The sequence below is a fragment of the Cryptomeria japonica genome, chromosome 8 (genome assembly GCF_030272615.1).
Source record: "Cryptomeria japonica chromosome 8, Sugi_1.0, whole genome shotgun sequence".
Lineage (NCBI taxonomy): Eukaryota > Viridiplantae > Streptophyta > Pinopsida > Cupressales > Cupressaceae > Cryptomeria > Cryptomeria japonica.
The window spans coordinates 366,077,049-366,104,900 of record NC_081412.1 but is presented as its reverse complement, the minus strand read 5'-3'; the positions used below and the strand labels follow the sequence as shown (position 1 = coordinate 366,104,900).

Genomic DNA, 27,852 nt, shown 5'->3' with positions numbered 1-27,852 from the left:
AGTGGCCTTCCTCCTATGTTTACTTTTTCCACAAACAAAAACCATTGCAACTTTACAAATGATGCCATTAGTGATGGCATAGATAGAACTCAAAGCCTCACTCATCTTTCTTTTATTTTTTGTGACATTCCTGAAATCTAGTTTCAAGATTCATAACCTTGACCTGAAGGTTAACAATGTGACCCTTTAATTTGGCAAAGTTGTCTTCTTGCTTCTCCAAGGGAGAATCCTAAGAAAAGGGCTTCGCATTGTCTTCTCCATATTCAATAGAGGATGGGGATCTTTGAGCTGACCTTTCACTGTCTTCCTTACGCTCATTAATATCCTTTGAGTTATTATCACTCTCATCCTCTTGTTCCTCTTCAATCTCCTGAAAGTACTCATCCTTTGAATCTTTAGAGGAGAAGTCCACATCTTCTTTTGGCACATAAACCTTAGCAAGCTCAAGGATAGCCTCCTTAACTTCCATTTTTCTCATTTTATCATTAGCAATGAGATGGGTAAAGCTCTCTCGCCTAAGCTGCATTCCTATTTGTCATTATCTTGCTTACATTCTACCTCATCTCTCAACCCCAACTTGTCTAAATCAGTGGTAATTCATTTTTTCAGGGGTTTTTTCAATTTTCCTGGCCTTAGAAGGGCTATTCTTGGGAGTAACAACTTTTCTTTTTTCTAGAGTATTTTTCAAAAGTGCTACCTCTAGGGCTTTTGTAACCACTTCATTTTTTTCCTTTTTCCTTTAACATTGGGAGCAAGTTTAGTGCCTTAAGAGGGCAACGGAATTGACTCAATCATTTTTATACAAACCGAGCTATGGGGGGATTCCTCAAAGTCACTAGGATTTCCAAAAAGGATAATAGACAACTATAGTGAGGACAACAATCAAAGGAAAACTAATATAGGGAGTAAATTAACCCTTGATGAAGCGATGAAGAGGCCACTTTAGAGATACTAGCAAGAAAAGAAGTAAATATATTAAAAGGTGGGTCAATTTATCCCCATGATGAATATGGTTTAAAATTGAGAAATGATACCCGTGAATAGTTGAATAACAACCTTCCAATGTAAAATATTTCATCACATGGTAACTCACCATTGCATACAGTGGAGGTAGGATGGAATAGTTGTAACCATTCTACAAAAGCTTCAACCTTTCATCTTTCTCAAATTCTTTCTTAATCTCTTGAATTTTTCTTCTCCACTTTCTTTCCTTCACATTCAGACCAATAGCCTCCACAATGAGCTTCGGGGTGACAATGAAATTGATGCTACCAATGGTGACCACCTCCTTTTGCTAGGAGTTACAAAATTTTATCAACAAAGCCTTATTATAGCCCATCATGGAAAAAAACTAAGGGGACATCACTGCCTTGTCAAAAAGATCCCACACTTCATCATTCAGTGGTAGCTCATTGCAATCTTTAGGTTTTGAACATTTCAAAGCACCCCCCATAACAGTCTTTAACTTAGCAACCATTGGAATTGGAAAATACACAAAGAAAATTAGGCCCACAAAGATTATTATAGACACCATAAGAAAAAAGTGAAAGTAATTAAGGTTTAGAGTATCTAGAAAATCGATTCAACTCACACATGTGAAGTGACCCTTCTGTAAATAACCAAACTTATGGGGAAACAAATGCAAGGCACCACCATTACCACAAATCATATCACCACTTGTGGCAATGAAAGCCGAATAAGAGAAAAAATTGTTTGTGACATTCAACTCTTTAAAAACATTAAACTCCCCATGCCAAGGAGAGTCATTAATATCATCTAGCCAAGCCCATTATCAAGAAGCCACATCAACATCACACACTTCATCCAAATTTGAATTTGAAAAATGGTAAACCCTTTTCACCCCTTTTGTTTAAAATTCATTTTTAACACCATGGTGTGTTTTATTAACAAAGGAAATAGAGTCCTTTAGATAATTTTGACCCCTCTCCAAAGAGAGAATCTCTTAAATATTGGTAGGACATTGAGAAAACGTAAGGAAGGTCCAATCACAATACCTAAGGCCATGATTGGCCAAATCATTGGCCACCCTATTTCTTGACTAAAAGACATGATGAACTTTAGATTGAGGGAAGCTTTGAATCAATTCTTTACTATCTTCCATAATACTTTTAATTTCCCATGGGCAACCAAATTTTCCATTTAAGAAACCCACAATCAATTTGGAATGCCCTTCAAGGATATTTTTTTGATAATTCTTCTCCTTGAGTCTTTTAAGGTCTTGCCAAGCATCAAAATATTTCACTTGAATGTCATAACCCCTGCCTAGGTTCACATAATATCCTTCAATAAGGGCTTCCTTGTTGTCTCTATGAACCCCCCCAGCACCAAAGGTCCTCGAATTTCCTTTAGAACATCCATCAAAGTTACATTTTACCCACCCTTCCTTCCAACGAGACCATTTTCACTCCTTTCTTAGGATCAACTTATTCTAGCTAAACTTCATCAGATTATGATTGATCCCCCAAATTTGTTTAACTCTAAGATCTTGAAGGCTAGGCATAGTTTTCCGCAACCCAAAGGAATCAAAATTCACATTTTCCTTAATTTATTGTTTGATTACCTGGAATAGCATATAGTTGTTCCTTTTTGTTTCCCTAAAGATTATGTTGTTTCATTTCTTCAATATATTCCAAACCATGAAGGGAGGAATTTGAGACCAAAGATTATAGATAATTGGGTGATTGAAAGGGAAATGACCCCAATGCTCCATTAGACTTCTTATATGCTCAGGAAGGGGCCAAGATATCAATAATACAAGAAAAGCCATAGACCAAACCTCTTTGGCATATTGACAGTGCAAGAAAATATGGCCAATGTTCTTTGATTCCTTGTAGCAAATGAAGCTCCTATTAACAAACAAAAATCCCCTTTTATTCATATTATCTATGGTCAAAATGTTGCTGTGAATAGTGACCCACCAGAAGCAGTTAATTTTGGAGATATATCTAGTCACCCAAATATTATTTCAATTAAAATGATCTAATGCCAAGTTTTCCATGGCCCTATAGGCAGATTTGACCAAGAACACCCATGAGAACTAATATCTCCAAATCCAAATATCCTTCCTATTTATATAAAAAAAGGTGCTAACCCCAAGATAAGAGTTCAACAGGGTAGCTTCATCTTCCAATTTCTTAAGATTAGAGTCAAGAATACCTTTGATATCTCATAGCTAATTCTTGAAATTCTTCCACCTCCCATGGTTGTCTTGCTAGCAAAGGTAATTATGCAACAAGGTCCCATTTTTTTGAATTAGAAAATCTTTAATCAGATTAAAATAGTTAGTATTGGATAGGTTCATTTCCTTAAATCATAAATCATCCCAGAATCTAGTATTTCTCCCATCTCCAACAATCTTTTTACCCTTTTTTTTTCCATACATTTTTTACATTCAAGATATTATTCCAGATATAAGATCTTGAGGGTATGTCAATCTCATAAAACACATTATCACAAGGGACATTACTTAGGTATTTGGCTCAAATAATTTTCACCCAATCCTTATCTCCTTCTATAATTTGCCACCCAATTTTGGATAGAAGAGCTTGCTTAAAAGGTATAATTTTTTTTGATCCCTAGTCCAACAAACATTTTAGATTTGAAGACTCTATCCCAAGCAATTAAGGCTATGCAGGAATTTACTTTAGTCCCAATCCAGAGAAACCTTCTCTGATTTTTTTCAATTTTATCAATAACTCTAGGAATTTTGAATAGAGAGATAATAATCCAAGATATTTTGCAAACAAGATTTAACAAGTTGAACTTTACCTGCAAGGATTAATAATTCTCCTTTCCACCCCATAGCTTTTTTGAAATCTCTCAATTATACTATTCTAGAAGTTGTTAGGAGGACATTTTTCAATAAGAGGGAGACATGGGTAAGAATCTGGTAAAGAAGCAATGCTACATCCAAGAATCTTGGTGATCTTGGCTTGTAAGGAGGGCAGGACATTGGATAAGTATATTTTTCTTTTGTTCTGATTAATAAGAAAAACATGTTTTAAGGACCCGAAACATTTAACATAAGAGCATAAAATAGTTCATCAAAAAGCATCCATATCTGCTAGGAACATCTGGAAAAAGCCAGTCAACTGAAAGGACAACAAAAGAAAGGAACAACAGAGTAGAAAAAACTAGAGAAAACACAACACAACTAAAAAGACTTAAGGAGCTCCTCCGCCTTATTCACCAACTGATCATAGTTTGCCGCGATAGCATTGAATTCTTCCATGTCCTTGTTTGACTTTTTCTCCTTCGTTTTACCTCTGGTCCTTGTTCTAGGTCCTTGCACTTCTCCCGTGCCATCCATGTCAGGTTCAATCTCCAGGGAAACCTTCTCCTCTTCTATTTTGCTGATGAGGATTTTTGTGTTGCCAACTGAAGCCTTTAGAATATTTAAGCTTTGTTCTGCAATGCTTTTAAGGCTTTCTTCAATTTTATTGACTTTTTTATCAGTTTACTCCATTCTTTGATCCATACCAGTCTCATTATTTTTCCTCTTAGTCAGGTCTTTCTTGATTTGCTCAAACCTGGGGTTAAAGGAGTCTTTGATCTCTTCAGCTTTGGCAACTATTTTAGTCAGATCCTCAACCTATTCTGCCATTGACTTGCCTCTGCCAAAAATAATAGTCTCTATAATTTGGACTGTGTGATTGAGCTTCTTAATATCCTCCACAACTTTCTTGTAACTAGAAATCAGCCAATCAATGGTGTCCACAAAGCCTTTCAAACCCTTAGGAGCAAGACATGAGGAGGGTGATTTCTCACTAGCGTTGTCTTTTTCCTTATTGGAGGTGTCTCCAGCAATGATTTTACCAACTTTTATGATTCTCTGTTCAAAACCTTCCCCAGTGGTCTACTCCTCCAAATTTTGGTCGAAGTCTGGGTTCTTTCTCTACACCTGTTCCTTAAGCTCCATAATGTTGGCATCCTGTTTCTTCTGTTTGTTCCTTGTCTGAATAGAAATTTTGTTTTTCTTTTTCTGAAGAGACTAGGGTTCCTTCTCAGAATCCTCAGAGACCTCTTCCGAGGAGGAGGAGCTAATTTGGAGAACTTTATCTTTAGATTTATTCTTACTCTTCGAGGAGGAAGGCTTGGTTCTCACATGTTTTCTTTTCTTACCTGTTTCCACTTTAGAGTCATCCACTCTCTTCCGACTCACTCATCAAATCACTATCTGACTCCTCACCTAAAGAAAAAATAGAATCCGACCCTTCCTCCTCAGACTCAGAGATAGAAGGCTGAGGGCGGGCAATTTGGTTGGCTTTGAGGTGGTCATAAATTAAAACCATGAGACCTTGATGCATGGTTGTATCACCCTTAGGGTTCTCTTTATGGGCCTTAACGATAGCATTCATAGAGCACAACAAAAACTATGGGATATTGACTTTTTCATCATACCTAAAATGGTTCAGCAAAACAAAATGGTAGCCATACACTTTTGTGAATCTACCATCCAAAGTTACATAGCACATTATAGCAAATAAGAACGCCCTCCATGGTTTAACAAAATCCCTAGGAGGATAGTAAGTTTTACTTAGCTTAACGAGGCACTTTTTCTCCTTTGTCATTTCAGGATATCTTTCAATGGCCTCCTTGCTCAATTTCCTATCTCTATAGTAATTACTTCCTTCCCTGTGGAGACCCATAACCTAAGCAATGAGGTCTTCATCTATGGAGATTGATTGATCTCCCATCTTCAGAGTGCCCTTTCTCCATTTTTTACAGAAGAACTTAGTAACTATGGTGTCGCGCCCATGGAGCCTCTCCATAAACTTTTAAAACCTACCCTTCTGTAAAATGTTCCAGACAACCTCCTTTTGCTTCCACTCCTTGCAGTTGCTGGGTTCGTAGCGGCGTCGATTTCCTCCCATTTTTTCACTATTCAGAGCAACAGGTCGAGAATTGTAGAGAGCTTTAGGCAAATTTCTTGGAACTACCAAATATACCCAGAAAGCATGGGAAGCGGTAGCGTGAGTCTTGCAATAAATGGTACTAACCTTATTATTATTACTCATAGCACTCCTTTTAATCTGTTTCATCATTACTTTGTCCATTTATGATCTTTGGGGTACTATTGTATTGATCCTTAAAAATGATTGATTTGACGTCATCGGGGATGTGCTCTTCACCCTTCCATGTGATCATTTTATCTTGAATGACTGCCACATTGGTTGTCCAATCAGTAGAACCATTAGCTTCACGATAGATATGAGATATGAAGCATTTCTCAAAAGTGTTGATGAGATCTCTAGCAACCTTTATTATGTTATTAATAGTCCATGAAGGCTTAGAGGTTCCCTTTAGGCATTTGATGATGTTATTAGAATCCCCTTCTATCCATAGATAGGGACAATTCCATCTTTTGGCCAGGAGAATACCTTGGAGTGCAGCCATTGCTTCTGCCTTGTGGTTAGTTTGACTCCCTATAGGAACATCAATCATTTCCTTACAGTTACCATTTTCATCTCTGAGGATTGCACCACATCCCGTAGGACCAAGATTGCCTTTTGCAGCACCGTCGAAGTTGACTTTGAGCCAACCACGTGGGGGAGTATGCCATCTAGCTTTGAGTCTTTTGTTTAGAGTAGGATGAGGACTACCAATATTCTTCAGATTCCAGGAACTTAAAATGTGAATTTCCATGGGGTTGGCACAAATGAAAGGATTCCCAATGAGTCCAATGTTCTCCACAATAGCCCATTGAATTTTCTGGAAAACAACATCCTGGGTGAGAGAAGTGTCCTTGAAGATACAGTTGTTCCTTTCTTTCCATATTCCCCATAGAATGTGAGGGAGAGATAGCTGCCACAAAGATCTCAAAAAGGGGCTAGCCCAGTGATAATTCCAAGAATGGAACAAATCACTGATAGTGTTAGGAAAAACCCAATCAATGTAAAAATTCTTAAGAAGTCTTTCCCAAATTGAAGCAGTAAAGGAGCAGTGGATAGCCAAATGGTCCACAGACTCTTCCTCCTTGAGACAGAGATCACATCTATTAGGGAAAGAAAAGCCTCTACCCTTAAGATTATCTAAGGTCAAGATTTTGTTTTGAAGGATAGTCCAATAGAAAAAATTGATTTTAGTGATTAGACCCTTTATCCAAGCTTTAGACCAAAAAGGATTCTCAGAGGGGGCTAGGGAAAGAACACCATACATTGAAGAGATTGTGATGTTGCCTTTAGAATAAAATTTCCAAATGAGGGAGTCTTCATCTTTATTCATCCAAACAAAAGAAAGATGGTTCTTAAGATTAATAAGGCCTGGGTGAATACTTTCAATGTTTTTCCATTTATCACCTATCCAATACCCTTCAACCAGAGGGCCAAAGATTCTAATACAGGAGGGCGCAAAAGGGGCCCATTCAGGGATATCTACCAAAGGTTGATCAAGGAGCTAGGGATCTTCCCAAGATCTAACTTTCCTACCATTGCCAACATTCCATTTAACCCCTTTGGCAATGTTGTCTTTACACTTAGAGGCATGATTCTAGATATGGGACCCATTCATACTGAAATCAGATTTGATGAAAGCTGGAAGAGAAGAAGACAAAAGAGAGTACTTACTTCTCCAGATTTTACACCATTCACTGTCAGAGTGGAACAGTCTCCAAACCTATTTAGACAAGAGAGCTTCATTGAGGGTCCAGTTTCTTCTCAGGCCCAGGCCTCCATTACTTTTCAGTCTACACACCTTTTCCCAAGCCATAAGAGACATTCTTTTCTTTTCCTCGACCCTTGACCAAAGAAATTTTTTCTAAATTTTCTCAATTGCTTCAGCATACTTAATAGGAATTCTGAAGAGGCTAAGGGCATAAATAGGAATTCTTTGAAGGGAGGCTTTTAGAAGTTGGAGCTTTCTAGCCTGACTCAAAAGGGAACCTTTCCATCCAGCAAGGTTTGTTTGAAATTTGTCCACTAGAGAACTCCAAAAGGAATCAGGTGGTGCAATTCCCAGAGGGAGACCAAGATAAGTGGCCGGAAGATCAGCAATCCGACATTCCAGAATTCTGCTGATTCTATGTTGTCTCCTCTCAGGAGTGTTGATGAAAAACACTTCGCTTTTAACCCAACTGATAAGTTGGCCAAAAGCAGATGCAAACTTACACAGGGTGTCCTTGAGAGTTCTGGCTTCTGAGATGCTTGAATCCCCCATGATAATAGTATCATCCACAAACTATTGGTGGGAGCATGTATGATCAACTGATGAAGGTTGGAGTCCCTTGAACATTCCTCTCATCACCATACTTTCCATAGATCTGCCAAAACATTCAACCATAATTATGAAGAGGATAGGAGAAATGGGATCCCCTTGCCTTAGTCCTCTAGAGGCTTGAAAGAAGGTGGAGGGAGATCCATTGATAAGAACAACAAAGGAGGTAGTGGTAATACGATGTTTGAAGAGATCCACACATTTGGTAGAGAAGCCATAAGCCAAAAGAACCTTCACAAGGAAAGACCAATCAACCTGGTCATAGGCCTTTAAGAGATCAAGCTTAAGGATAAAACCCTATTTCTTAGTCATAACTAGTGAATGAATATTCTCATGAAAAGTTATTATGGAATCAAGGATTTGTCTTCCTGGCACAAAACCATTTTGCTAGTGCTTAATCAAAGGAGGAAGAACAGTCAGGATTCTAGAGGTAAGGACCTTAGAAATAATTTTATAAACATAATTGCATAAGCTAATTGGCCTGAACTTATCCATGGAGTTAGCACCTTGAATTTTGGGGATTAATGCAATGAAGGTACCATTGATCTCTTTCAAAAGTCTTCTAGCACTGAAAAATTCTTTGACTCCATTGGAAACATCTTTCCCAACAATATCCCAGAATTCTTGGAAGAAGAACATGGGGAAGCCATCGGGTCTGGGTGCTTTGTTACCATCAAAAGAAAAGACAATATTCCTGATCTCCTGGTTCGAAGGTATAGAAGAAAGGGAGGAATTAATCTTCTCATCAATGAGGCAAGGAATATTATTTAGAAAAGAGCTTTGAGCATCAACACCCAGTCTATGATCCCTACAAAGGAGATCAACAAGAATCTTTTGGCCTCATTTCTAATCTCATCCTCCATAACCAGCTCCCTGTTGTCCACAACCAGTTTAGTGATCTTGTTTGCCGCTTTATGTTTAATAGTCGACATGTGAAAGAATCTTGTGTTCTTATCACCTTCCTTTAGCCAAGTACATCTTGATCTCTATTTCCAAAAAGTTTCTTCTTTAGCAATGATTTCATGGTATTTTTTGAGGATTTCATTTTCTTCAGCAATTGACACAATAGAGAAACCATCCTTCTGAATTTGAGCCTGTATTTTATTGAGGTCTTCCTGAATTTTACCTTTGGCCGCAAAAATATTCCCAAAGTTGGTTTTGTTCCATAACCTTATATTGTCTTTGATACTTTTGAGTTTCTTCACAACTCTATACATAGCAGTGCCCTCAACTTTGATGTTCCACCATTCCTGAATTTTAAGAATGAGGTTAAGATGATGGGTCCACATTTTTTCTAATCTAAAAGGAAAGTTCCTTCTTCTATTTATAGGGTCAGCATAGAAAGTTATAGGATAATGGTCAGACCCAACCCGGATATGGGTAGATAGGGAACAATAATAATGTCTGTACCAATCATTAGAAATAAGAGCTCTATCAGGGTGAACTTGAATAAGGTCATTTCCAGTCCTCCTATTAGTCCAAGTGTAATTGCATCCCTGTATATCCACATCATTGAGAGCCTAAGAGTTTATAAAGTCCATGAGGGCCAGTCTACTTTCCAGCTAAGAAGGGCTTCCTCCAAATTTTTCCTCCTCTCTCAAGGGAGTGTTGAAGTCTCCTATGACCAACCAGCTTAAATTCTTGAACCTGTCCCTTATTTCCATTAATTTTTTCCAAAAATTGCTTCTGGCTTTCAAGGTATTAGGAGCATAAATATTAGTGAGGATCCAAGATGTTCCATCTTTTAATTGCTCAAATTTTATGCAAGAGAAATTGTTTTCTTGAATAAGAACATTACCTTTAACACTATTGAGATTCCAAATGGTTGCAATGCCTCCGGAGGCACCTTCCGAGCTACCACCACTAATGCTTCCAAATTTAAAGAACTTCAAAGATTCAACCTTTTCTCTACTCATCTTAGTTTCTTGAGTAAGAAAAATATTAGGTTTGCTATTCCTTATCATATTCCTTATAATATCATGCTTGTGGGGATTATTTAGTCCCCTAATATTCCAAGAGATGATCTTCATAGTTACTTACCAATTCCTATCTCCTTCAAAGTCTTCTGAGTCCCATCTGCTATATTCTTGTTGGCCTCCTTGTCTCTGACTTTGTGGTTTGAAGGTCATGCCAGAGAAGAAGAAACATACCCGACATCAACTTGGGTAATTCTGCTAGACTTCCTTAATTGGGAAGCCGAGGGGGTGGATCCTTTCTTATTCCTGTATTTTGGTATTTTCCAGTCAGCTTCTTTCTCAAGAATAGCTTTAGGGTTATTGAGAATTCTGGAAATTTCTTCTTCATTACCCCAATTAGGAAATCTGGAGTCCTGTGAAGTACTATTGACTGTTTTAGAAACTTGATCTAAATCTGAGAGATTCATTCCCAATATAGCACATTTCTAGGCTTCTTGCATTTCAGAGCTGATCAAAAGTGGGGATGAGTCAGTCTTTTCTTCTTGAGAGCTAGTGATCTCCCCTTCCTTAGGTTGTTCATCTTTGTTGGGTGCTTCCTTGCTGGCCAAAGTATCAGCAATTACCATCTCAGCTATTTCTTTTGAGGATTCAGGTTGTCCTTGAGATTCCTTTATTCGGATCTACCCTTCCAGGGGGTTGTTCACTTTCATTAACTCCTTCCCCAGGACTTCCTGAGTGGGGAGGTTAGAGATAGGGGTTGAGGATACCACTTCCTTATTTTCCCCCAAGGGTCCAAAGTAGTTATTATCAACAAAGTCAGCTTCCTTACTTTCTGAGTTTTTGACTTGCCATACCTTTTTTTCTAGAGCCTTTTTACTTTCAGCCAAGGGTTTGGCTTGCTTGAGCTCCCCTTTAGGCTTGAGAGGATAGGATTTAGCCCAGTGACCTACTTTTTTGCAATAAAAACAAGAAAAGGAGATAGATTCGTATTCTATCAGTTGCTTCCACGTTCCCAACTTTGACACAATATCTTTCTCTTCTAGCATATCTGCATCATGAGCTATCCCTACATAAAATCTAGCATGAGTAAGCCTCCTTTTTGAGGCTGACTGGGTCTATTGAGAGGAGCTCGCCAAAGGAGCTTGCTATTCCAGAGAAAATGCTTTCTGCCCAAGACTCAAGATGCAAACCTGGTAATTTTACCCAAACTGGGACCTATGCCAGAAGAGAATCATTCATGTTTAGATTCAGATGCCATTTTTGAAGGACCAATGTTGTCTTTCCAACCATCTAGGGACTACCACAAAGAATCCTTGTTTTATCTTCTTCACATGAGAAAGAAAAGGTAAGGAGGCCTTTGGGCAAGGCCGAGATTTTTACATTACCTTTCAAAGCCCATTTCCTTTTAACATAGGCCCTTACCACTTCGATGTTTGGGCGTGGACCCATAAACTTTCCTACCAGGGAGTTCAACATATTGCTAATATTATGATCCAGAACCAAATCAGGGATAGGGATATACCACTTTCTTCTCTGGCAGAGTACCAACAGCCCGCTAAATCTCATCCACCTTTGAAATATTCGGAGGCTTGTCCTTCTCCCCCATAGGACCAGCTCCATCATTCTGGCCACTCCCACCATTGGAACCAGAATTCCCACCTTGCAAGGAATTTGAAATTTAAATGTTGCTTTTCTCCATACTCGCTTGATAGCTCACATATATTTTTCTTTTGTTATAGTTGATATGTTTTCTAGATAATTGAGCATAATTATCCAAGATCTCCCACCATCCTTTATCTTTAGAAATATAAGCCTTGCCAAAGATAATGATGTCATCCACAAACTGTTTATGGGTAATAGGAGGAAGATGGGAGGCAACTTTAATACCCTTGATCCAATTTTGATCTCTAAATTGCTGAATGTTTCTTTCGAAACCTTCAACAACAAGAATAAACAAGTAAGGTGAAAGGGGGTCACCTTGTCGAAGCCCTTTACCAAAGGAGACATAGCCTTTTGGATAACCATTGACCAACACCGATCAAATAGGAGAGGTAACACACTCATTAATCATCTTCATAAATCTACTTTTAAACTTGAATCTTTTTATCACCTCAAAGAGGAAATTTTAGGAGACTCTATCATAGGATTTGGAAATATCAAGTTTAAGGGTCATGCCAACCTTCTTGTTGTATTCCATAGAATGGTCCAATTCATGGGTAGTTGTAACAACATCCAAGATATGTCTTTCTTTAACAGTCTTTCTGATTATCAGAAATCATCTTATCCAATACAATTTTGAGCCTATTAACCAAGATATTAATCATGATCTTGTAAAGGGTATTAAAAAAGCTAATAGGCCTGAAATATTTCAAGGAAACATCATTCTCATACTTTGGAATTAAAGCAATAAAATTAGAATTAACCCATTTAAGGAGTTTACCAGTTCTAAAGAAGTGTCTTGATGCATTGTAGACATCCATCCTAGACACATCCTTGAATTCTTGGAAAAAGTCCGATGGGAAAACATCCGGGCCAAGTACTTTATAAGCTCAAATAAAAAAATTGCCTCCTTAACTTCCTAAAGGGAAACTTTTAAAGTTAGTTGTTCTAGGTCTAGATCAGTAGTCACCTCAGGGATAACCTCCAACATTCCCCAAGAATCCCTAGGGCAATTATGGTTGTTATTGTGTGAATCAATAAAGAAGGAAATAACCATCCTAGCTATCTTAGTATCATCCTCTGTATGAGAACCATCCTCCATCTAGAGAAATTTTATCTTATTTTTACTCCTATGCTTCATAACTAACTGATGAAAAAATGTGATATTTCTATCCCCCTCAATAAGCAATTGCACATGAGACTTTTGTTTCAAAAAGACTTCTTGTTTGTTCAGTATAACCTATTGATCTCCAAGGGATTTATCCTCCATACTATCTTCCAAATCAATTTGGCTTGACTCTAATCTATCTTGAAAGGATTTCAGTTTTGAGGTAATAGATTTCTTGTGATCAAATATGTTACCAAATGAACATTTATTTCACATTATCCTTAATTATTTTTAACTTTTGCACTACATGGAACATAGGAGTCACATCCACAGGAGTGTTCCACCATTGAACCACCAAGTTTCTAAAGTCTGGGTGGTGAGTCCACATAATCTCATATCTGAAAGGAAAGGGGCCTCTCTTTAAACCATCCTCCCAAAAGAGAATAATAACGTTGAGATCAAGCCCCATTTTGGGCAGAGCTTACAGTGAAAGAGCATTCACATTATCACAATTGAAAGAAACAAGAAACCTATCTAATCTAACTTAGATTAAATGATGTCCCTACCTCTTATTAGACTAGGTAAATTGTAAACCTTGTAAACCAATATCCATAGGACCTACAATAATGATAAAGTCAGCCAAGTTACTCATACTTCTAGAGAAGTCATTAGAGCCTCCAAGTTTCTCTTAAGGGTATAGGGGTGAATTGAAATCTCCACCCAACATCCAAAGATCAACTAGACCACTCAGAATAAGGAAAGCCAGGGAGTTCCAAAGGATGGCCCATCTTTAAATTTTGCATCTTAACAATTAAGATGTTCTTGGAAGTATGATACAAGGTTCACAAAAAGGAGGTCGAGTTCCACAAAGTAGCAATACCACTAAAATCACCCTCAACATCACTAGCAAAAAAATAAGAAAAAGGTGAAAAATGTTTGACATTATTTTGGAACACCTTTTTTTCATTTTGGTTTCTTGTAAGAGAATAATATCAACCCTCTACTCCATTAGCAACCATTTGAGAATATGTTTCTCAACTAGGATATTTAAGCCTCTCATATTCCATGACAAAATATTCATCTAAACAACTAAGGGAATAGATTGCTCAATCTTGAGATGCCTCAAGGTCTCCTCACCTAAGGAGTCCACCCGATCGCTTCTTTTTTCTTTTTTGATTATGATAGAGCATCAAGTGTCCTCTAATTCTCACTAGCCACCTCTCTACCTGCATCCCTACTTCTTGTATTTTTCTTAGAAGTTCTACCAAGCTTGGAATCCCCTCCCACATCCGCCTTATTTTTCTTCTTATGTTTTGCACCAACCTATGTCCATTCCATTTCTGAATCTTCCTCATCCAAAATCTTTTTGGGTTTACTTGGAGGAGGAGTATACGAGAACCCTATGAGATTTAACTTGTCTTTTAGATTCTTAAAACCCATCTCAAGTTTTTCATTTTTCTTACTTAAAACTTTATCAAGATTAACATTCTCCTTATTGTTCGGGCTAGAAAGTTCATCGCCTAGAAAACAATACCTTTCATTGTTTGTAAAGGGTAGGAGACAATTAAACCATTATCATTTTGAGTATCAGTTTTAAGATCCAGAGAGAAGCCATTAGGATCTGAATGCATTTGATCATAAAGAAGTGGCCCATTTTCACAGGATACTAGATCCACCACTACCTATTACCAAAACTTTCTTTAGATTGACCTCTCATCCTACTTTATTTTGTATATGAATCAACCTCCAACCCAATGACAAGCTCCTCACACTGGACAGTATGATGTAGCTTGTTAACCCCAATATACAACTGAATCTCAAGGGTTTGGTGAGCAAGGTGGTCCATCTTGGATGTAGATGCTATTAGATCATCCAACTACTTTTTATTTTCTTTGTGACTCTTCTCCACTTCATCCACTAAGGGAATACCTTGGCCTTTCATACTATCCAAAGGTGGCAACTAGCCCTTGAAAAACCATTGTTCAAAGTAATAGAAACAAGACTAGAATTGTTGTAGGACAATTGCTTCCTAACTGACTGTTTCTTACATTCATTTTAAAAATTTCCATATTTTTAATAGACTTGACAATAATCCCTAGCATTCTCATATTCAATAAGTTGAACCCAAGAACCAAATCTATAATGAAAGGTGACCTGGGTGGGGATGATTTAGTGCTTACAACTCCATTAAAACAAATTCTAGCAAATATGAGCCTAGATTTATTTTGGATTATGTGTTAGAATCAATGACAGTCCCAAAGACACTGAGAGGGGGGGTGAATCAGTGTCTAACCGGTTAACGGAATATTTATACTTATTTAAAACTTTGCATCTCAAAACAGTGTACCGGTAAATAAGAATTAATGCAACAAATAAGAATAACAGAGACAACATAGAGAACACACAATAACACAAGATATTTAACGAGGAAACCCAGTGTGGGAAAAACCTTGATGGGATTTGTGACCCACAATATTCACTCACTGGCCAATGAATAAATAGTACTTACATAAGGGGCCTGCACATGCAGGAAGGCTAACAACCTAGAGCTCACTACTCAACTACAAAATAGAAGTCTCACTGACTTACAAAATGGATGATTAAATCCAATACAATGTACTGCTCAAATCAGCATCAACTATGCCAAGTTTAGTACCAGTTTAAGCTCAGTCTATAACCAAAACCTTGTTGTCCTTATACAAAATTCTTCTATCAATGTCACATCATATCATTTCTCTTTCATCACACATATCACTTACCAAAATGACCTACAAAACTTCATACATATATGAGTCTTTTACAATATACCAAGTCGGCTTACAAAAAGATAATTATATTACAATAAAAGATATTTCCATGTCGGCTTGAGTGCCAATATACTGTTGCTGATGTAATCTGAATGCCAGTGTAAGTGTCTATCGGTGCCGATGCTTGTCGGTGTATGTAGAAATCTTAATGTCGGTGAATGCTAGTCGGTTACCTATCAGTTTGTCAATCAGTTTGCCATTAATGACAACACAATCATTCTCATAAACCATTCTCATAAGAGTGTAGAATGCCAACAATCTCCCCCTTTGGCATTCATGGCAACACTCATTGGAAAAACAAAAAATATTATCCAAAATCCAAAATTTGATATCCAAAAAAAAATGTGCTCCCCCTGAGAAAGTGATCTCCTCTGAATAAGCATTTTTCTCCTTCCACTACTCCCCCTTTGACATCAATGAAAAAGATTGTCAAAAATAGTCAAACGAGTGTAGGAATTTCACCTCAAGGTCTGTAACCAGTTGGTTACAATCTAAAAAATATCTACCAAAATTAAATTCAGACTTGGCATAAACCTTTTGCTATCATTCAAGGTTGCCTCAGTCTATTGGATCGTGTCGGTGAGATAGTGCATGTGTTCTTCTAGCGATCACTGTCCTTGAACTAATGCCTTAGAGATTTCAATTCTCTGAGAGATAAGATTGTCCAACTTAGGAGCAAGTTTATCTTTAAGTTCCCAAGCATTTGACCTTATCCTTGCCTTCTCTTTCTCAAGTTTCTCTAATTTCTCCTTAAAACCTGCCATTTCCTACTCAATAACTGATATATGTTTGGATGAACCAATTATATTATCAACTATGTCATCAATTTCTATCTGTGTTTTACTGATCTCCTTATCTATGTCCTCTATCAAAAGGTGAGGTTTGCATGTTTCCCTATAAAGCTCCTCGTACTCTAAAATTGTAGAGTTAAGTACCGGTAATAATGTATTCAAGTGTTCTGTACACTTCTTTATAGTGTCTTCGAAGAATTTGTTTTTCTCCTTTTCAACTCTCTCCTTAATTGTGTCCTCATTCACCTTGTCAATAGTTATTACATTATCGGCAATAAATTTGGACAATGTGTCCAATTTACCTAAAGAATCCTTAATATGATCTATGTTACAATTTGGTGCAATCAACTTAAGAATAGGTAAAGTGTTGCCAATTGCCTTGTAGGCTAATGCATTGCAATCCGTTATCTTCTTGATTGAATCCAAAAGTACCTCTGTAACATTGGTAGGTCTTAATTCACCTATAGATGTGCCGGATGTCTGACCAATTATCTTTATTACCTCTTTGCTTCCATCAAGTGTATCCATTTTTCTTGCATTATCCTCTGGTGGATCAGTCTGGGTTTGCATCTCAACCTGCAAAGGTTTCTCAGGCCATTTTAATGTCTCTTTGATTGCCGGTTTCGCTATTTCTGTATGTACCTCTGCCTCAATTTTTTTCTCTGAAAGTTCAACTGTCAGTATCTCTGTCTCCGGTGGCCCTGTGCAAGTACCTTTATCTTCAGTGGGTTTTTCAGTCTCTGATGGTTGCTTTGTTTGGGTTGGGATCTCAGCTTCCTGAGAGTCAACTGTTTGTGCTGGTTCCTCTGAAATCTTTTCATTATCAACAATGTCTACTTTAACCTCTGAATTATCTTTATCCACAACAATGTTTACCTCTTGAGTATCCACATTCATGGTAAAGAGTATCTCTGATTTAGGATTAGTATCATCATGTGTAACACCTTAGTGTTAATAACCGATGGATCTTTTGAGTATACCAGTGCAGTATCCAAAGGTGGTGGTGGTAGATTGTCAGTAATCTTAATGTTTGTAACTCCACCAATTTTTCGTTTGCCCTTGTCCTTGTCTTTTTGATACACTTTGAATGTCTTTTTTAGGTCTGTTCATTTCCTCTTGTTTTTCTTTCTCCACAAAAAATATATCCCAATTATCTGCAGTCTCATCTGCAATCTCTTTTACTCTTCCTGCCATCAATCTCACTTGCTGGTGCCTACTAGCAAAAATGGACCGGTTTGCTTCAGATGTCAATTCATCAATTTCTTCTCTTGAATTAACAAGATGTACAACTAGAAGTTTTTCAATTTTTAGTTTCTTATCCAGCTCCATTAATGCTATCCTTCCTTCCAATCTTCTATAAAGTTCATTCAGTAAATCATCCACAACTTCAATCAGAACATTCTTATATATGTCCAAGTGTAAAACTATGCTATTCTCAATACTCTGCCTGTCAGAATCATTAAATGTATTATATAATTTATGCACATTAGTCAAATTGTCGTCTTCAGTTATTTCATTCAACAAATCATTCAAAGAAGTGGTAATTGGTTGTTGTTTCTTCTTAGGTGTTAGTTTCTTAGGTGGTCCCCTTACTGCATACTGTTTCTTTCTCAAGGTCCTTGTTCTCTTAGGTAAAGCAGAGGGTACCGGTGAAGGTTTTCTCTTCGTCCTTTCAACTCTTTTAAATTCTGCTGCCTTATCACTATCAGTTCCAGAAGATGTCCTAACCGGTGACACATGTGCTTCCAGTTGTAATCCTTCAAGCTCACTGGTTGTTATACCGCTTAAGTTCATGACATTTTATTTTAACTCACTTGCCTTCTTAGAAACATCTCTTATGTATTTTTCTTTCTTCTTTCTTTTCTTCAACAAATTTACGCCACTCTTAATGGTCTCATCACTACCAAAGAATTTTTCTAATGGTTCTCTTAGTGCATCTAGTAAAGCTTTAGCACATGTCTCTAGAATAGTAAGATCTACTTCATATCCCATCTTGATGACCCAAATAGTCTTAGGGAGTACTGCCTCCATCCATTTCTCATCTCTTTTGATAACAAAACAAATTTCTTTGTCATATTTATCTACTATACTATGTGGTAACCTTTCTCTAGCTCTCATCTTAGCTTTGAAAGTCTTAAAATACTTAGAAATGTTATTCTCATAGTCTAATCCCATACCGGCGAAAGCTTCTAGAATTTGCTTACCTACCAGGATGTCATATGCAAAGTCCTTGTGACCAATACCAGGTATTTCCTTAACAAAGTACAACATCAAACATACCAACAAATTTCCAAAATGAAATGTGTCTTTTTGTCTCCTTTAATATTTTTCAAGTTATCAATAAGCTCATATTTCAACCATTCACAAACATCAATCATTGCATTGTTGTTTACCATCTCATAAGCACTGTGTATACAGAGACTAGAAACATAATTTAGCCTATTTGCATGAGTGGTCTTGTATCCTAGCACCATACTTACAAATCTCACATTTGCATCCTTAATATCATTTACTCTAAGTGATCTATTGTCAGATGTTGCTCCGGTTAGGCTTGTCACCATTTTGTTGGGAATCTTCTTTGTCTTATCAGGTCTACTACCAGATGAGGGTAAATCTGTAACTGCCCTAATTGCTTCTTTGGTAATTTTGCAAATTGATTCCAACCATATGAACTCTCCATGAACTCTTTTTAACACAAGTCTAATGACCTCCTTAGGGAATACAGGGAAGTTCAAAATATCAACAAAACCTAAGGTTTCCACAATCTTGTGATCTAGTTTAATAACTCCTTGCTCATCAGTTATAACCTCATCGTACATTTTCTTCACATCCTTAGATCCTAGATCATCTATATTGCAACATATGTAAATCCTAGGGTCTTTAGCAAATGCTACACCTTTAGGAATTTTTGAAAATGCCCTGATAGAGTCATCTTGTTTAGCAATTTTGGGAATTATATTAAACAAGGGCCTAGGTCTCTTAATGTTCTAAAAAATGGTAGGGTTTGCAATAAACTCGGGAACAGAAGAAGAGGCCATTGAAAAATACCTTTTATTGCCTGAAAAATATTCTGAATATCTGAAGAAATCACTTCGCACCTTCCCCTTGAGTGCCTTCTCTCAGCTTTTGCGCTCTCTGATAATCTGAATGTTTGGTCAGTCAAAAATGAGGGAAATCCGATGATTTATAATGACATATCTTCCACCAACCATATTAAATGCTCGTCGATTAAGTGAAAACTTAACACATCTATCGATAAAGAAGAAATCTATCTTCTCATCATCAACCAAGGGTAATTTGCATGATTTTCAACTTGTTACAATACCCCCAAAGGGTTACTTCTTAGTTGGATGAAGAATCTCTGACCAGTGGAGAGACAGTTTCATCAACTTTCTGATCTCTCTTCTTAAAACATTGTTTTGAAAAATTCTTGCTTTACTTCATCTACCTTTTCTTTTCCTTTCAAACTGGTTCCTTTATTGTTGGCCGATGAAGTCTTGCTTCTACAAAATTTTGCAATATGTCCAGTCTTGTTACAAGCATAACAAGTTACATTATTCCTCTGAATAGCCTTTCGATATCCTATGCTGGTTTGTGTTCTGCATTGATTATATAAGTGCCCAAATCTCCCACAAACATAGCATTTCACATTCATTCTACAATTTTCTGAATTATGACCAATTTTGTTGCATTTGAAACATTGACCGGTGGGTGCATTAATATTCTAATTATTTCTAAGTCTACACTAATTTTCTCTATGACCATACTTGTTATAGTTAAAGCATTTCCCATTAAACTTATAAGTATTAGGTTGTCTTACCGGTTTACTCTGATCATGATTATTTGCAGTACCAAAACTTTCTCCAATCTCAAATCCAAGTCCATTAGTATCTCCATTAGGCTTCTGACTCTTCAGCATGTCATCAAGCTCCTCTAAACTTTTCTTGAATTTGTCTTTGTGTTTGTTTGTAGTAGCCAACTCATTTTCCAGAATTCCCATTTGTCTCATAAGCTCAGTTTTATCATGTTGCATGTGAATCAGATCTGTCTTCAGCATATCATTTTCATGACTAAGTCTCGGATTTTCATTTCTAGCATCATTAAGTCTCCTAGTCAAGTCTTCTTCATTATTCTTCCTGTCTTCAATATCTTTACATAGCCTCATAGTCATATCTTGCATTTCATTCTTCATATTATTGTTTTCTTGTCTCAACTTGTTTGCAAGTTCTCTAAGAGTTTCTTTTTCATCATCATCTTTCTGCATATTTTCATGAAGTTATTTTCTTTTATTTTGTGCTATAGCAAAGTTCTCCTGAAGTCCTTTAATGAATTCTTGTACAGTCCTTAGATCATCTTCAAGTTTGATATTCTTCAATTATCTGCATGAAAATCTTCAAGACCTCCTTCCAATTGTTTTCTTAAGTTTTCCATTTGTACTGGTGTCAGAATCTTCCTCAAGCTATTAGGATTTTTCAAATAGAGAACCACTCTCTGATACCAATTGTTAGAATCAATGATAGTCCCAAAGACACTGAGAGGGGGGGGGGGTGAATCAATGTCTAACCGGTTAACAATATTTATATTTATTTAAAACTTTGCATCTCAAAACAGTGTATTGGTAAATAAGAATTAATGCAACAAATAAGAATAACAGAGAAAACATAGAGAACACACCATTACACAAAATATTTAATGAGGAAACCCGGTGTGGCAAAAACCTTGGTGGGATTTGTGACCCACAATATTCACTCACTATCTAATGAATAAATATTATTTACATGAGGGGCCTGCACATGTAGGAAGGCTAACAACCTAGAGCTCACTGCTCAACTACAAAATAGAAGTCTCACTGACTAACAAAATGGATGATTAAATCCAATACAATGTACTTCTCAAATCAGCATCAACTATGCCAGGTTCAGTACCGGTTTAAGCTTAGTCTATAACCAAAACCTTGCTTTCCTTATACAAAATTCTTCTATCAATTTCACATCATATCATTCCTCTATCATCATACACATCACTTACCAAAATGACCTACAAGACTTCATAAATATATGTCTTTTACAATATACCAAGTCGTCTTACAAAAACATAATTATATTACAATAAAAGATATTTCCATGTCGGCTTGAGTGCCGGTATACTATTGTCGATGTAATTTGAATGCCGGTGTAAGTGTCTGTCGATGCCGGTGCTTGCCGATGTATGTAAAAATATTAATACCGGTGAATGCCAGTCGGTTGCCTATCAGTTTGTCAGTCAATTTGCCATCAATGATAGCATAACTATTCTCATAAACCATTCTCATAAGAGTGTAGAATGGCAACATTATGTGGACTAAATTAATGTCAACCTTATCTCTGAAAAATTACTGATCTGAGATCAATCTTCACTAGCTAAAACATTTCCATAAACCTCCTAAAAGAGCCCTAAAACCCTTAACCCTAAGGTTCAATATCTATTTTATCCTATTCGAGCTCTAAAATTTTAATTTTATGTTGACTAGCCAAGGTGGTCAAATCACTTAACATCCACTAGCCAAAGGGGCCTTAGTTCATAGCGGAACCAGTTTCCCCTTCCCCCTTTTACTAGCAAGCAAGGCTTCATGGATTTTGCCATTTCATGGAGTTGAGGACTTATTATTTTGTCCCCCCCGCGAAATGGTAAAAAGGCTAAGTGTTTTACTATTTCACAAGAGCATCAAGGAATATTCCATCCATCCCCACAAGATCGTGAAAAGAAAGACAAGCTGGGACCTACGTGGCATGACACCATGGGGCCTAGCTACATAAGGATTTCACTATTTCCCGACAATGCGATATAAAGGAGGTTTCAAAGCCACGAAATGGTGATTACCAACTTTTCCATTTCACAGAAACATGAAGTGCTAAAGTTTCATGCACTGTGAAGCAGTGATTTAGAAATTAGCCCTCACTTGATACGTGGCTCAATCACAACCGCTAGATTTTTATAGGGCCCAATCAAATGGTGGCATTTTAAAATTTCATTGAGCCCTATGGAGGGCTATGTGGTGTTATCATGCATGTCCATCTTCACACGTCCTCCATGATCGAAAGGTCAAGATTGAAATTTTGTAGGGCAAGTGAAAATCTAAACTACTTGTGTAGGGTAGTTGTCAACCAAGCGGTCGGATCCAAGTTTTGCCTCGGTCGATGCCCTAAATCTAATTTGATTTCTTCCCAAATGTTGAAATTTTATGCAATTACTCTAGAAGTGACTCTGAGAGATGATTTTGGATGCCACCTGTGGCCCTTTAATGCATTAGGAAGACTTTCTGGTCCTGCAAGTATATTCAGACACACCATCAACATAGAGATATCTTACTTGTAGTGATCTTTTGCTTCTTTTGAGGGATGAAGGACCTTCTCAGAGTTGTTATACATGCCATTAGATCAATCTTTTTATTTGATCTTCTTTCTTTGATATTTTGTAACCTAACCCTAGGTAGTGTTAGGGTTTCTTGACTGTAACTCATCTTAGTTATGCTTGAACTATAAAGGAAATTTTGTAACCCTATTACAAGGATCTTCTCCTCTTTTCTCCTATAGAAATTCATGTTTGTTTTCTTATGCATTTGTAAAAATTGATTTGCCTTGTGTTAATAGAATTTACTTGTCTTACCTTGTTTTAGTTCAAACAATTTGTGTAATGTCTTTACCTTCTTTTTTGAATACATCTTCATTTGTTTTCTTAGTGTAAGTGATTTTGTTGAACCATCTTTTGATATCATCTATGAACTATTTTTAGTTCCTCTTGCTATCTTATAAGAATTCCAACCTTCACTCATACAATAGGGAGCTGATTTAGGTAGAAACTTGTGCATCATTTGGGTAGTTCCTATTGGTGTTTTGTACAATTATAGGTAGGGAAGATCAAATTTCAATCTAGGTGCAAACTTTTTTCCCTTTCATGCATTCCTTCTTCCCCTTTTCCCCCTAAAATCAATAGATTAGGATTTATATGTGTTGGGTTAGTCCAACACCCACATTTAAATTGAAAAGGAAGCTAGCCTTCTCCAGAGACTCACTCTCACCAATACAAGGTCCCACACTTGGAGGTTGTTTCAATGTGTCACAAGGTTGATGATCACAGTGGTTCATCAAGTGGGTAGACTTTTGTGACAATTTTTTTTGGCATGCCCGGTAGGACACACATTTCAACACTCATGCTAAGAATTTGGTGTTGCTCTTAGCAATCCAAACTTTGGAGATAATGAATCAAGGAATTTCGTGACTCTGAGGACATAATTCAGACTCTTGATGGTGACTGTTTATTTCTTTCATGCCAAGAAAACACACTAGATCATCATCTAGAGGTAACTTTCAATTCACTCAGCTTCCTTATTAAAATTATAGGAGAAGAGAGGGTAGACATTCCTTTTCACCTATTAGGGGAGCCCAAACATAAGCATCTAGACCCCTAAGATCCCATTCTACCCCTCCTATTACAATATTAACATAGCCTAAAGGCCCTACCATCCATACCAATAGACCCCTATTTTCTATGGCAATACCAAGAGCACATATGTTTGTCACCTTTAATGGTGGTAGCCCCTTAGTTCTAGTCCAAAATAATGATATATTAGTTGAAGCCCTAAAGGCTATACCTTTCTTTACTAGAGAAACCTTTGTCACCCTGGATGAACACATTCAAGATGTGGCAAGCATATGCACAATGTTTGATGTCATAGAGGATAGTATTGTATTGAGGCTTCTTGCTTCTTCATTCAAGGAAAAGGCCCTACAATGGTACAAGGGTCTTCCCTCTTGCTCCATTCATAACTAGGATGAACTAGGAGAAAAGTTGTGCAAACACTTTGAGGACAAAAGTGACCATCTATCACTTGTGGAGCAGATAACTACCATCAAGAGAGCACCCCATGAGTTCATGGATGATTTCAATTATAGATTTCAAAAGACATGGGACATAATCCCATCATTGGTGAAGCCTTCATCAAATCACACTTTCTTGTATTTTCTTAGTGCTTTAAATAATGATATTGCTACACTAATTCAGTTGAAGGGAGGAGATAATCTTCCAAGAGCTTATGACACTACCATAAGGGTAGAAAATTGCTTAATTCGGGCAGGGAAGTTGTCTCCTAGACCTCCAATGCCTTGTTCCGGGAGGCTCCTACACAAAAACCTATTTTGGCACCTGTACCAATAACATCAACAAGTCAAGTGCTCATACTAACATCAATACCTCAATCTTTAGAGATTTAAGAGCTTAGATCAGAAATCAAGACAATGATGCAAGGATTTGGGAATGAACTAGTTTTAATCAAAAGACAGATGTTGCAGGCCAGCAAGCCCTACCAATAATCAAATCAAAATTATCAACAAAGATCTAACTTTCAAGGGAAAAAATAATGGAGTAATGCTAGGCCCATGAATAGTTTGAATCCTACAGCTACAAGTACTTCAAGAGCATTAGTGCCAACATAGAACAATCTTGCTCAAGAGAAAGAATGGTGCAATTTATGCAATCAACCTCATAATCAAATTTCTTGTCAAAATGGTGAGTTTTCTCAAGCTTTAGTGGCACCAAATGAACCAACTACATCTGGACACCAACAATTTAATGACTGAAATAAACCATAGGAAGATTCTTCTTTCATGAATTGGCAAGAATCTGACTTTTGTGGGATTAATCAGATAAACAGTGACTTTGTGGCCAACAATACTAGATCTAAGAAAAAGACCATGGGTAATGATGCATCGATTACCACAGGAGCCCAAGCTTCACAGGCTACCATACAAATTGTTGGCATTGTGTTGTCATTGATGTCAACTAGTATAGCATAAAGAAAAACAACCAGTATGAGAGAATAGTTGATATTTTGTTAGTGCTATCAACCGGTAGTGTGGACAGTGAAGCCACTAGGTAAGCATGTTGGAGTAACTAGTTTACATATCAATATTGAGAAGAAGGAACCAGTTTGTGAGTATGCATGCTGATGCTGAGGAAGCATGATATATAAGTGACCAATAGAAATCACTATAGTATGATCTAATGAAGGGTTAGCAGTGCAACCGATATCCTAGTATGAGGTCAACTAGCAGGACTCCCACCGAGAAAGAGAAAGTGTTAACAAAGTGTGTGTTGCTTTAGCGAGAAAAGATGACATATGAAAAAGGTATTGGGACATATGTCAAGTTGGAGTTGTATCCTCCCTTTAGTGAAGTCACATCATTACCAACAGGTAACATAGATCTTCCTCCACCGATGTTTAGCAGTTTAAGTGTAGTTGTCTATTCCTCCCCCCGGTAAGTGGTAATACCTTTCTTATCCCATAGTTTACTTGGCATACATCATGACTCTCCAAGATAAGACAATCTGAGTAAGAAAAGACAAGTGATTGGATGCATAGATCGAATGACCAAAGTGGAAGATGAAGAAGCCTCCAAAGTTTGAGATCAGAGATGTACACCGGATTAGCATGTGATGACATGATGTGATGCCAAGGTAGAGAAGGAAGAGTTAAGATGGTGAGTTTGCCTCCTTGGAAAACCGGTTGAGAAGAGAACCAGTCAAATGAAGATGAGGCTCTATAGTTGCACACATGGAGTTACCAATATGCAGATGGAAAGTATTGGTATTTTGGTTATGTTGATATGGTTTTTTCATTGATGTCAACACCTTTAACACTTATCAACTCTGGCACTTTGGAGGATTGGGAATGTTCACCAGCAAGCGACTTTATGCACAGTCACCAGTATTAGGTACACCGGTAGGATATATTATTCACCGACACTTGGAATGACATGGAAAACACTTGGTTATGTTGAAGACATTGTTTGGACACTTTGTCTTGCAGATTTGTTCATTGGATTATTCATGTTTGCATATTTGTTGTTATTGAAAAATAGGTCCAGAATAAGCACCGACGGGCTTATCTATTCCAAATCAGCACGACACGCTTTGGAGATGTTTTTGTTGTTATTGTAAATGCATTAAGCCAACATGTTGAATCGGATATTGTATCGGTTATTGATTTACTTGTAATTATTTTATTGTAATATCTTTTAGAGCCGGCCTACTAAAATTGGTCCTAGGTTGTGGTATATATGTAAGATCTTATTTGTAAGATCGATATGTGATTGGGAAAAGGAATTGTAAGAAGGTATATGTGAGAATAAGCAGAGCTATACACACAAACATCATTTGAAGGTGAAGCAAGGTTTTTGTGAAGACAATCAGAACTACATCGGTATTGAATCCAACATATGAAGATGCTATTTTGAGCAGCACATCATTATTGGATTTAACCATCCAATTGTAGTCAGTGTGACTCCTATTTGTGTTTGAGCAGTGGGCTCTAGGCGCTTGGCCTTTCTGCATGTGCAGACCCCATTTGTATAAACATACCATCTGCAGTAGTGTCATCTGATTGTGGGTAAGGTTTCCCACCGTGGTTTTTCCCCTTACAGGGTTTCCAGGTACAAATATTGGTGTTATGTGTTGTGGATGTTATTGTCTTTCTATTTCATGCATTAATCTTTACTGGTACTATAATTAATTGATAAACTGTCTACCGACATAAAGTTTGGTTTACCGGTATTAAGCATTAAGGTTGGTTAAGTTGTTTTTGGTTTGAATTTATTTGACAACTGATTGACCCCCCCCTCTCAGTTGTCTCTGGGACCTAACAATTGGTATCAGAGCTTAAACCTCTTTTCACAGAAGTTTAACAGCTTGAGGAGATCCAATGTCTACTAACTATTTCAGGAAGGACAATCCTAAACTTGATAGAACCAACTATGGCATATGGAAGATCAGAATGGAGACACATATAAATTGCATTGGAAAGGACATCTGGGATGTTACAAAGAATGGCTATATTGCTCCTACTCAAAGTCAACCTAATCCACCTACCTTAGGAAAAGATGAAGAAAATGATTGCAAAGCAAGGGAAGCACATTTGAGCACATTATCAGATCAGCAAATCATGGGATTATCAGATAGGTCTATTGCTAAAGCTATTTGGGATCATTTGGAAACATTGAATGAAGGAGATTCCACAGTCAAAATTGAAAAAATTGAAAGCTTCCAGGTTAGGTATGAAAATATGAAAATGGAAGAAGATGAAAGTATTTCTGGTTTTATGGAAAGAGTAAATGAAATTGTTTTGGGTATTAAATGTTGTGGAGGAACCTTAAGTGAAGATGAAATTGTTTCAAAAGTTTTAAGAGGATTGCCATCGGCATATAAAATGAAAGTTACTACAATAAATGAGTTGAGAACAATGCCTAATACATCAATAACTAGGGATACATTGATTGGAAAAATTTGAGCTTTTGAAATTGAGGAAT

At 37.1% G+C, this 27,852-nt stretch overlaps 1 protein-coding gene across 1 annotated transcript; it reads right to left on the bottom strand.

The window, feature by feature from the left end:
- Positions 1 to 229: 229 nt before the first annotated feature.
- On the bottom strand, positions 230 to 18,505 carry LOC131857667 (uncharacterized). The gene is made up of 3 exons (XM_059210367.1): positions 18,328 to 18,505; positions 17,156 to 17,367; positions 230 to 520 (listed from the first exon to the last, which is right to left on the bottom strand). The coding sequence occupies exons 1-3, from the start codon at positions 18,503 to 18,505 to the stop codon at positions 230 to 232; spliced, it is 681 nt and encodes a 226-aa protein (XP_059066350.1).
- Positions 18,506 to 27,852: the final 9,347 nt, after the last annotated feature.

Coding starts and splice junctions, on each gene's coding strand:
- LOC131857667 (XM_059210367.1), bottom strand. CDS start 18,505: ATGGGATATGAAGTAGATCTTACTATTCTAGAGACATGTGCTAAAGCT. Junction 17,368..18,327: donor AGATGTTTCTAAGAAGGCAA/GTGAGTTAAAAT, acceptor TTGTGGATAAAG/ATAATTCAGAGGTTAAAGTA. Junction 521..17,155: donor AGAAAAAAATTGAGGCAGAG/GTACATACAGAA, acceptor ATAGGAATGCAG/CTTAGGCGAGAGAGCTTTAC.